Consider the following 12,854-nt stretch of genomic DNA (forward strand, 5'->3'; position numbering starts at 1 on the left):
CTTGTGGAAAATGGCCCCAGCCTGCTCAGTGACTGTACGATGTGGTGGACAGTGGAACAAGGCATTTCAAAAACTGGAGACCACCCTGCATGGTGACCATTTGCCAGGCAGAGGAGAAACACCAATGTCTCAATTGTGGCACCCCATCTGTGTCTCAGGTCCAACAGCACTGCCAGGGCCTTCCTGCTCAGTCAAAAATCAGGCCGTGTGTCCTGCTAGTTATAAAACCTGTCCACCACAGGAATGCTCATGTTCATCTTTAATGTAAAATAAACAACAGCCAGATATTAAGTGTTGACAGCTTTATAGATAAGGCTTAAAGCCTATCAATTTAATAGACATATGACATAGCCATTTTTTAATATCACAGTAAAATTAGGGTTATTTTTAGCGGTGGAAGAAGTTTTCAGATCTGTTATTTAAGCAAAACATACTAATTCTGTTAAATTCTGTTAAAATACTACAAATAAATAATACCACATTCAAAACTGTACCTAAGTGAACGAATGTCAGTATTATCAGCAAAAATGTGCTTGAAGTTTGAAGTATGAAAGTTCTCATTGTGCAGTAATATGGTTAACTTGTGATGTTTTTGGATTAGTATTACTTCTGCATTAATATGTATTTTGCATTTTACTGCTGTAGATATTTAAGGTTGAGCTCATTTAGAAGTTATATGTGGAGTGTAAATGGACTGTATTTATATAGTGCTTTATTTACTGTAGTTTAATCTACAATGATAGATCATATATTTATAATGTCACTGTCCTGTCAATGGTCAACTTTTCATGAGCTCAGAAAAACAGTTCTCTGAGATATAGTGGAGCAGAAGTATAAATTTGCATAAAATAAAAATACTCGTACAAGTACCACAAATTTGTACTGAAATACATGTGAATAAATGTACTTACTTACATTCCACCATTGATTAGTTTAAATATGAAGCTGTATTGTCAAATTGAAATGTAATTAGCCCAATAAAATATGTTAACTATCAGTTTTTAACTGGCTAATGTTAATATTATTGTTGGCTAAAAGTGCACAGCTTAACCAATCTTATTTTATCTGGCCATGGTCCTCTCTCAGCCTGAGATACATCACACGCCAGCACCAGTGTTGAAGCTTCTCCTTTTTTCCAATACATTGCACAACAAAAAAATTATATAAAAGATATATATAAAAGAAGAATTCAAGCTCCATTTCTGCTAGTATTTCTACTATCATTATCATTATCATTATCATTTGCATTTGCAGTTGTCAAGGTTGAGCAACAGGAGTGGCACTTTGTCACACAAGGCCAGACTCTCTCATTTAACAATGTTCGGTTAAGCCTTTGTGATCTGTGAAGGCCTCCGTGATCCTTCAAATAATGCAGTCCCTGAATAGAGACACAGCTAAAACATGTAAAAAAAAAAAAGCAAAAAAAAAAAAGCAAAAAAACTTGTTCTATCAAAATGCAATCATTTTTTTTCCTGTAAAACAAAATATGACATGCTTATGTAAGCTTGAACCAACCTGTTATAACCAACAATATCATGACATCCACCCATCAATTAGTCAGTCAGTCATCAATCAGCTAAGATTCATTAGTTAGCAACATCTTTGGGTTTTCCCTACCTCAAACCTCATTCCATTTCCTCAAAATATTGTGGTTACCGGCCCACTGCCTAGAATTTATCTGTATCTGTTGGTGTAGACTATAAAGACAGCAGAAACCAAGCCTCCACTTCTTGCAGTTTGAGGGGTATGTCTGCCTGCTCAGCTGTGGATGCAATATAACATTCAAAGCAAATGCAAGAGACGATGCCAGTCATTATTTACACATGTACTTGATGACATCTGGTTAACAGTTATGATAGGTACAATGAGTTTCACATAGTCATTTTATATCCATAGTTATTTATTTTTCAAGGAGCAGCTAGTTAATCATGCTGCTACTGAAGTAATGATAAGCATATTCCCGTAATTAGGACCGGGGATAATGTTATAAGAGCATAGCCAGCTACTCGTCTGGCAGAGAAAGTGCTTCTGCTTTTTCTCAAAAACATTTGCCTTTTTTGGCTTGGGACTGCTGCCACAGTTCATCGAACTTTCCTCTCTCCTTGTCTTTCCTTATCCCGACTGACAGCAGTAACTTCAGTATTTGTCTTCCTCCTCCTCTTCGCTGTGTTCGTCCTAACTGTGCTCTGTGCTCTGTGTGTCAGACTACACTGGACTACACTGGAGGCCAAAATGCTTGTTAGCCATGACAATATCATCTCAAAATCAGGCTAGATTCGTGTAGTCTGATTCTGGCATTACAGTAATGTGATCATAACCCTTTTTATTCAGTTGTATTTTTGTTTAGTTTATTGCATTCTGAAGTGCAACAGTACACAGTCACACTTCAGTTCATACCCAGGTGTAGGAGTCACACTAACAATCACAATCACACAATCACAACATTCTTTTCATTTATTTTGAACAGACAGCAATGCTGTTTCATTTATGTATTTAACTGCATTAAGCTGTGAAATTAATGTGTTTCCATTCACATACCCTACAATGGTATAGTAATAAAAATACACTGTCTCTGTCTTGTCTCTTGCTCTTGTAGCTGAGAACTTGAACCACTCCTGAACAACAAATTTCAAGGATGCAGAAGGGTTGACCAGCATTGGCATTTCATTTGTGCTATTGAGACTGACGCACACTAATCAACTTGTGCTAATGTGGCAAGTTGGAGGTGGGCAATATACCAAGGGATGCTTGGTTTGCCGACAACACCACCACCATTCCAGGGGAATGTTACCCAGGAAGTAATGATTTAACCCTTACCAGGGACACCAAGAATAAGGCTCAGAGGTCCACTAACATACTGAGAGAGACAGGAATCCAAAATAGACGTACCAATGTTTATTGCCAACAATATATATATTAAAACGATTCTTGATTATGAACAAGCAACTGTGATAACTACATCTACTGTGCGTAGGGACCTGAGGAGCAAAGCGGAGGGGAGCTTACCATGGAGGACGGACCAAAAAGGAAACGAGAACAGGTCCAAAAAAAGGAAACACACCATCTGTGAAGTCTAACTAAATCAAACAATACACAGCAAACAATAAGAAGAGTGAGGGGACACCACCACCAGGAGGTCCGCCTGCTACTGGCTTGCAATCCATCGCTCCTGCCCAACAGAGAGAACACAGTTAGGGTTGGCCCATATAGGTCCACAAACTAAAATTGCCAATTTGACCACACACACACACACACACACACACACACACACACACACACACACACACACACACACACACACACACACACACACACACACACACACACACAAAATCAATAAAACACACTCACGCCCCACCTGCACACACCCAACTGACCAAAAGCAATATAGATATTAAATCAAAACTCAACCCTCACAAATGAATCCCAACAAAAACCCTTGACAATTACCAAAGAAAAATGATCAACAATTCAATTAAATCAATAAACCAAAAGCAAATCTAATATACTTTGCCCAGGAGTTGGAGGTCATGCAGTGACGTAAGCCAACCAACCCCAAGGGGCAAAAGAACAAAACAAAGAAAACACAGCTTAAACAAATCAACACTAAATCGGGAAATAGTACAAATCACTAAATTAATTTGAATAAACAAAACACAGTGGGCACCCCATAGAGCACTAGTATAGTCCACTTGTAAAGAATAAAAATGATTAAAAAAAAGAATGTTGTCACAAATAATAATTCTGGTGAGTCTGTACACTTATGGGAAATTTAGCCAGCCACAAATCTTACGTGGACCATGCCATACAAACAGCAGCCTGTGCCTGGGGGTGACGGCGGATAACTGCGGGGGTACAACACTATGTACCTCAACCATCTGGATGTGTCTGGTGCATTATTTTACTTTCTTTTGAAATGGTCACTGTACCAGAGTAGTGAGAATGCCAATTCCCTACAGCTGGGACACTTTGTAATACATAGATGCAACATTATACACAGTACAATATCTTTAATGTTCTACCTCAGCAAGTTCATTACATGAATTACACTTTCTCCAAATTTTATGCCCCTTAAATTTTTTATGCCCCTTTCGTAACATGTTTCCAACATTTTAGGATAGGGGCAACAAAACCTTTATACACACGGGTTTGGAACATTCCATAGGTAAACAGATTCATTGGTAACAGGTTATAGTATCATGATTGGGTATTAAGGGGCATCCTTGAAAGGCTCGGTCAATCACAAGCAAAGATGGAGCGAGGTTCACCACTTTATGAAACCCATGACTGCATAAAGGATATTACTACATTTGCTCAGAAACACTCAATAAAACCGTTCTTGGTAAACACTGTTTGCAAATAATTGTATTCTGTTTATATCTACACATTGGCTCATCTTCTGGAAGCAGGGTTGTACCAGACATGGATTTCACAGTTTCACCAGTCAGTACCAATAACAAATCTTTCCATATGTTATCAGACTTTTGTGAACAAAAGTGAAACTCTAACCATTCATAGTCACAAGGAGATGAGAGCAAAAGCTCTCATCTCAGCATCAGACTATCCAGTATCAGTCTGACAACAAGCTGACCACACAGACTGTAGCATTACAAAGGAAAAAAAAAGCAGTGTGTGAGTGTGTTGCTTTTTTGGTAATACATGTTCAGTGATTTTGGTGGCTGTGCCTCGGAAGCTAGAGCAAGTCATCCAGTCATCACAGGGTTGGCAGTTGCACCCCCAGCTCCTCCTGTCCACATGATGAAGTGTCCCTGGTCAAGACAGATTCTAGTGAAAGCAGCACATTGGCAGACCGGTAGTTTCAGTCCTGTGTCAGTGTCTGTGCTGAAGCACAACACTGGGTAGGCCAACTCTTATGGCAACACTCAGAATCCAACCCACAATCACTGTAGTTCAACTACAAAAAATGCACAAAAATAGACTTCAAGCATAAAAATACAGTTTTGGTTATGTTTAAGTGTGTGAAGTGTGAGTGAACTGTGAGCTATTATGTGGCCAGTGTAGAGAGATGTATAGATTAAATTTGAAAAAATCTGTTTTGAAAAACATGGCTATGTACCTCCTCTGAGCAAGGGGAATAGCATCATTCTTTCAGGCTGTTCAGAATTCATAGCTACAGCCCTACATGGATATTTAGCAGAAAGAGAGGAGGTATGAGTGCCTCGAATCCATTAAAAACATCTGTATAGAAGATGCTCAGTGTAGTCAATGGTCAAACATTATCAACAATTTTCTTCACTAAACAGGTAGACTCAGACTGGGATTGAAACAACAAACTTCCAGTCACAGGTTTGCACCCTACCTTCACTGTATACCACCATAACTCCTCAGGTCATGTCATCATGGGCTTGTGTCTCCCTGAGTCATTTTCCCTGCTGTCTTTTTTGTCTATTGTCCTCACTGTGTACCTCTCTGCTTGTAAGAGAAAAGCGCCTCTGTGATGTGGCGGTCAGATGAAAGCAGGCTTTGTTTATTTTCGGAGATGTCAGTACAATAGCCAGTCTTTAGGAAGCCTGGGGCTCTGAGACTGAAAGGGAGCATGTTGCACCATTGAACCCACTGACAGGGGCAGTGGGTGGTTGATGTGCCAGGCTGTAGCAAGGCACCAAATTATAGTTATACAGGACCTCCTGCTTAACCGCAGTCAAGCTGTGACAATGACAGTACAGTATGATGCTCTAGTGAATTATGTATGAAAAATGTCTGGAGAGTTCAGTAGTCATGCTCCTGCTCACAGGCACTTCAGAGGGGTAGTACTTTCTGACACAGGAAGTGCCAATCAAAATGTGATTATATTATATTTGATACAAGTCGATACAAAACTGAGTTGGTAAACAGTCAACTCAAGAATCAGTTGATGGGAGTTTGTGAAGTTCCCCAATAGCAATCCGCTGAAATGAATTCAAGCATTTTCTTCTGTTTCTTTGCATTGTCTATGCCAATTGAACCATGAATTAGCAAGACAAACAGGTTTTGAGGAACATTTATTTATGGTTTGGTCCAAGAGAGCAGAATTTGTCTTCCTGCAGGATTTCAGGTGTTGCCTAACTGTTATTGCCTTACAGTTTATTGTTTACATGTTTAGATTTATTTATCACTTACAACTTGCACATATTTTTTCTGGCATATAGTTTATAGCTCTGCCTCTCTATCTCTCTTTAAGAATTGCTGTTATTCTTTGTTTATATACTTATATTATATTATATTATATTATATTATATTATATTATATTATATTATATTATATTGTCATCATTATATATATATATATATATATATATATATATATATATATATATATATATATATATATATATATATATTCTTAAAGAGAGATAGAGAGGCAGAGCTATAAACTATATGCCAGAAAAAATTATGTGCAAGTTGTAAGTGATAAATAAATCTAAACATATAAACAATAAATTAACCATAAATAAATGTTCCTCAAAACCTGTTTGTCTTGCTAATTCATGGTTCAATTGGCATAGACAATGCAAAGAAACAGAAGAAAATGCTTGAATTCATTTCAGCGGATTGCTGTTGGGGAACTTCACAAACTCCCATCAACTGATTCTTGAGCTGACTGTTTACCAACTCAGTTTTGTATCGACTTGTATCAAATATATATATATATATATATATATATATATATATATATATATATATATATATATATATATATATATATATATATATATATATATATATATAAATTATTATTATTATCATTCTTATTCATCTTTATTGTATATATTTTAAGTTTATGTGTATGTTTAACCTGCTGCTTTCCTATGATATGAGGAGTAAAAGTTTTGCATGGGGAGGACTTATGTTGTGTACACTATTTTGATGATTTCTTACTTCCAATACTCTGACTGCTCACTTGAATACATTTCTTTTTACATGCTTTCTCTTTTTTGTGTGTATGAACAGGTCAGCCTGTACAGCGTGTCACAGGGAGCAGTATGGGTAATGTAGTTCAGAGGGTGAATGTGTCTCTGGGGGAACGTGGAGACAAACTGACTCGTGTTGAGAACAAGACTGTGGAGCTGATGCACAGAGCCCAGCAGTTTGCAGACACTGCTCACAAGGTGTCGTAAAAATACATCTATCCCTACCAAATACACATGTTCTCCAAGCAAAATAATTGTTATCTTTATTACATACATGTATATTATCAGAGTTCAGATTTGCATGTGTTTGCATAGTTTTTATTACAACAGACATATTTGATATTGTATTTCCCATGCAGCTGGCCCTGAAGTATTCAAAGTAGAGTATGCTGAAGGATTAATGGAGTTCTTCAAGATGTTAAAGAGGAATTCTGTAACATGAACACTAACACTGTCTGATGCAGTCTGGGCCCAGCCAAACCAGCTAACACCTCATAAAAGCATGTTTGCGAGAAGACAGCTGAAGAAGAATGACTCTTATAGGCTTTGGACTGTCACTAAACTGCTCCTTTTCTAACTGAGTGCAAAAGAGATAACTAGATACTCTATTCTATTCACATCTGTCTTATGGTTTGAGGATCATCTGCACTGCGTTCAATTTGAATGTTTTGCCTGTTGAATCCCTTGCTGTTCATGGGAAAAAGAAAGTTGTTGAGATAAGTGTTAAGATATAAGAGTTAAGATAGTTACTTAACATTTCTTTTGTGTGTATAGTTAGTTTTTAACACTCCAATTGAGTTTTAATTTATTTTGTAATTAAATTGTTTTTACCAAGCACTTATTATATTGTCTGAAAAGATACCTGTCAAACCTAAGATCTATGTGACAGGTAGCACTGCTTAGGGTTGAATGGTGATTTATTTATTATTTGTTTGTTTGGTTATGTATTTTCACAAAGTTTGGACTTAATTTGATTAACTGCACTAAATGTTTGATTTTACATTACTCTGCACTTTGTTATTACCACTTGTTGTCATCATTCTGTATTCCTGATATGTATGTGTGCGCATGCAGTTTACTGCACAGTGCCATGTCACGTTGTCAAATCTGTGTTCTCCTCTATGTTGATATCAGTATGTCTTGAACACTCACCAACATATCACTTTATATTTTGTCTGCTGTACTGTGTCCTCTGGTCTGTGTATGTCTTTGTGGTTTTTAAGTTTGCATCAGATGTCTTGAGAGTTTGTGAAGGTGGATCAGGTAAGCTAGTGTATTTTACATTGAGAGAACTTCTGTAGTGAGCAATGCTGGTCTGTGTAGAAAAGTCAGGATGACTTAGAAGGTCCAAATGTTGACCTTAGTTGAAACCCTTAATGTTTACATTACTTTTCTAGTAATTTGGTGTAAAACTGATTGAGAAATGGAGTTAAGTATTTGTTCCTATAAGTTTAACTCAATTTGGACCTGGAGTAATTTTTTTATGCTTTGTTTATTGCTTTTGGCTACAGTTTAATGTATGTGATGTAAATGTCTCTGCTGTTTTGACTTAGTGGTACTACTTCTGTCTTGAACCAATTAAATAAGCCTGGACTTGTATGTTGAACTGTGCCTTTATTTACACTCACCCACTTATTAGCTGTTCAGCCTTCGACCACAAGATGGCACTCAGAGAAAAAAAACAAGACATACTCAGTGTAACGGGCGTGCTTTGTCTTCAACTGTTTGATATCTGATTAGATGCACATCCGTTAACCCTTGTATGTTCTGTGTTGTGTTCTGTGTTGAACTGGCACTGCATGAAAAGCAACATTTCTGTCAATTTCCGTCACTGTAAATTGCTGTGGAAGTTCTCTCTCAGCCCCTGTGACCATGAGGTGTTAAAATGCAAATGTAAATGCTGCAAAGCTATATAAATGCAAATTGGGATTTTTGTGTGTGTGTGTGTGTGTGTGTTCTGTGCCTACAGAGTACAAAGATTTATTTTTTTTTCATGAGGATTTAAAAGTGTGTTTAAATAATTTTTATAGGTTACATACAGGATAAGTGTCTTGACTCTCAAAGGCCTTTAATTTTCCACTTAAATTGCTCAATCAAATTGTGAAAATTAAAGCATTTACAGTTTTTGGACACTGGTCACAATTTTTCACATTTTGCCACCACAACACCAGATGAACAATGCTTGTGTGATTAGCTTGCAAAATTCCAGCAGAGTAAGTCCACTGATGATTCTTTAAGTAGGAATAAAAAGGGAACACACCAAAGTAACTTTTCTTTTTTTATTTTCGATGATGTCAGTTTAAAGAAGTTTACATGTTTTATAAAATATTCAGGTACAAAAATAGAAAATCAAAGTACCTAACAAAATCACAGCATGTTTTTCACTCTACGCAACAAAAATGGTCTCGCGAGAAATTCCGAGAGCGCGACCTCGCATATGATTGGACGCCTCCTCTGACGCAATGACATCGGCAGAAAACGACCTTGGCCCGTCTGTGAACGCGAATCAAGCTTGGATTAGAACAGTTACGTTTTGGGTCTTGCTAAACTTTAACTCTGTTCATACAATGGCCGGACGTCGTCTTCAGTTCACCCCCGAAGGCACTCCTCTGCGACGAGTGGACGGCCTGGCTGCGGAGTGACCATATCCAGAAAGTCCAAACAATTTAGAGAAGAAACTGCTGAGCGCCTTCAGTGGGTTGTCTCGGCTGCTAACGCAGCTGATCGCGCAGTTGGCGAGGAGAATGGCTGTGATAAAAGCCAGACTGCTTGCTCTGCAGGAGCAGCCCCGACCGAACTGCAGCTGCCGAAACAAAGAGACGGGTGCATAAGTTGCAGTAAGTAACGTTAGCATTTAATACTACATCGTGCAGTTTTTAGGGCGCCAAACCTTTATTATTCTTATTGCACTACGTTCCGAACGTTTGGTAACCGTTCATGTTACATTTAACATTACAATGTATTTTGTATTTTAAAGGAAAAGGTGCGACGTCTGCACAATAGTGACGGAAACGACAGGCGATATGAACCTGAGCAGGGGTAAGTTAATAAAATACACAGAAATACACAGGATACATTCTGCAGAATGTAAGTAAATGTAAACGTTGGATGACCTGTTTGTACTTTTTGTGTTTTACAGACTAAACTCGCCCCACAACAAAACGGTGACGTCATATTGATGGTGACTTTAACTGGGAGTCCAGACATGGATGGTGTGGACAGCAGTCTTTTTATGTAAGACTTTCTGTTGTTTCTTGTTGTTGTTTTTACTGAAACCTGTCTTAATTATTTCAGACGAATATATATTTTCTTCCAGCGGCCTATAAGACATATTATGAGACGGTGCGGAGGAGCTTCAGGTATGCCCAGCCAGCTCTTTCAGTTCAGGCAGCAACAGTGAAGATTTCAGCTCTCAGCAGACAGAGAAGGAAGCGGGTAAGAATCCCATGAATGCCGCTTTATTTTCACAACAATGTAAAAATAGGCTGAATTTTATTTATTAGTTGCATTGTTTTTGACAAACATGCTCACATATGTTATCATGTGTTATTGTTTCTTAGCAGTACTAATATTATATTAACACCTGTATTTACAGCTGCTGGAAGCAAGAAGGAATGTCCTAGCTCTCCAAACTCTGCCAGACACTGCAAGAGTGGCTGGAGAGCGACCCAAAGTATGTGGCGACACACCGCAAGAGGCTTCGCATCGAGTCCCCTTCAAAGTGACAGGCGCCAACTCAGTATGACCCAGAGGCAGCAAAGAAGCATTTCCAGAGGCCTTAGAATCTTTTTCATGCACCATGGACGAGCGGCATGGCCCAACCCAGACTCTTATCAGTGAACCCCTCTGCACATTTCCTTGCTTTTTTTCTCCAGTAGTCACTGATTTTACTTGGTTCATCCTGGTTAATGTGTGTGTCACGATTTCATTAAAGACTTTTTTTCAAAATGTTTCTGTCAACTGTGTTCTTTGTGTTCTACTGTGTGGTAGTGTAGAAGGTGGATCGCCAAATAAATCATCAATCAAATAAAATATATATATCATTTATATTTTATATATACATAAATATAACAATATAATAACTATTTTTAATATATTAATTTATTATATGGTATTTAATTTACTATGTATTTATTATGGGCTGCACGGTGGCGCAGCAGGTAGTGCGCGTGCCTCACAGCAAGAAGGTTGCCGGTTCGATCCCTGGGTCAGGCGGGGCCTTTCTGTGTGAAGTTTGCATGTTCTTCCCATGCATGCATGGGTTCTCTCCGGGTACTCCGGCTTCCTCCCACAGACCAAAAACATGCTCATTAGGTTAATTGATGACTCTAAATTGTCCGTAGGTGTGAATGTGAGTGTGAATGTTTGTTTGTCCTTACATGTGGCCCTGCAATCGGCTGGCGACCAGTTCAGGGTGTACCCCGCCTCTCGCCCATTGTAGATGGGATAGGCCCCAGCCCCCCGCAACCCCGAAAGGGATAAGCGGTATAGATAATGGATGGATGTATTTATTATTATTATTATTATTATTCATGGCGCACAGATGACCAATAGCAGCAGAGTTGTCATCCAATCACATGATCGCTCACTCATGTGATTGGAGTTGCTATCCAATCACATGATGGTTTCCTTTTAAAATGCCTGTGGAATCATCCAATGATTGTTTGCGAAGTCAGCAGGCCAGCCTGAGTAGATCAACGTCGGTAGCATTCATGTGCTAATTAGAGCTATTCGCACCTTCGCAAAGGCGCAATTAACCACGCCCCCCGCCGAAGGTTGGTTCATTTCCAACGATATTCGAAGCCGGCGAAGTTCCCCGTAAACTTGCCGTAAATCGCCGAAAATCAACGAACTTCGATGGGATTTACGGGCCTGCGACCTCTTAAAGTGACAGTACAAGTATTTAGACTTAGGTCTGAATACAACATGCAGGCATAAATGTAGGAGATAAAACACACCTTAAACATCCATCCATCCATCCATTTTCTATGCCGCTTATCCCTCTCGGCTGTCAACGGGCGAGAGGCGGGTACACCCTGGACCGGTCGCCAGCCGATCGCAGGGCACATACACACACCATTCACACTAGGGGCAATTTAGAGTCACCAGTCAACCTAATGAGCATGTTTTTGGTCTGTGGGAGGAAGCCGGAGTGCCTGGAGAGAACCCACGCATGCACGGGAAGAACATGCAAACTTCACACAGATTGCGACCTTCTTGCTGTGAGGCACACGCACTACCTGCTGTGCCACCGTCCAGCTCACACCTTAAACATATAAAGAACAAAATTCAGGATTTGGTGACATTTCAAACGTACAAATAAAAATACAATTTCAACCAGGGGCCCATTGCACAAAAGTAGGATTAAGACATCCAGGATAAGTGACTGAGCTGAGTTCAACCAATCCAAAACATGAGCATCCAGGCTTAATCGGTTGCACAAAGACCAAGCCAAGATGAGCAGACACGGATTCAAAAAGCCAGGTGAAACCTATCCTGGATAAGTATGTGCACGCGGCTTCCTCAAATAGACCCCGCCATCGATCGCAGATTCACTGATTCACTATGGCAACTAGAGCGGCGTACTTTTCCCTGTTGGAGGCAGAAGTCCTCATGGAGGCTAACGAGGAGGTGAAGGAACAAATTAAAAAGAGAGGCAACACCACCACAGCTATAAAACAACAAGAGAAAGCATGGCAAAGTATTGCAGACTGCCTGATTGCGTAAGTAGCGCATAAATACCCATTCACTACTCCACTGAAAACCATGACAATTACAATACAAATAGTTGATTAACATCTCCAAAAACGTAGTTGTACTCTGATTATGAATCAGTTGAAATTGTAAGTGAAATTGTGTAAATGTAACTCCATCAGACTGTATAACTCCATGGTCTGGGTGAATACTCGATTCTGATTGGCTGCAGGGTGTTCGTTAAAAAGTG

At 39.0% G+C, this 12,854-nt stretch overlaps 1 protein-coding gene across 3 annotated transcripts in view; it reads left to right on the forward strand.

The window, feature by feature from the left end:
- stxbp6l (syntaxin binding protein 6 (amisyn), like) overlaps positions 1 to 8,508 on the forward strand; it is a 31,529-nt gene extending 23,021 nt beyond the window's left edge. Inside the window, exons 8-9 of one of the 3 annotated variants that reach the window (XR_011603323.1) lie at positions 2,597 to 2,725; positions 2,975 to 3,040. Coding sequence is in view for 1 of the 3 variants with exons in the window: in XM_070986877.1 (XP_070842978.1) it covers positions 6,951 to 7,108; positions 7,270 to 7,293 (182 nt within the window). In the remaining 2 variants the exon portion in view is untranslated. Of the gene's footprint in view, positions 1 to 2,596; positions 2,726 to 2,974; positions 3,041 to 6,950; positions 7,109 to 7,269 lie in introns of those variants that run through there. The other 2 variants (XM_070986877.1, XR_011603324.1) reach the window with 2 other exon arrangements.
- The last annotated feature ends 4,346 nt before the right edge of the window (positions 8,509 to 12,854 follow it).

The sequence above is a fragment of the Chaetodon trifascialis genome, chromosome 19 (assembly GCF_039877785.1).
Source record: "Chaetodon trifascialis isolate fChaTrf1 chromosome 19, fChaTrf1.hap1, whole genome shotgun sequence".
NCBI classification, from domain to species: Eukaryota; Metazoa; Chordata; class Actinopteri; order Chaetodontiformes; family Chaetodontidae; genus Chaetodon; species Chaetodon trifascialis.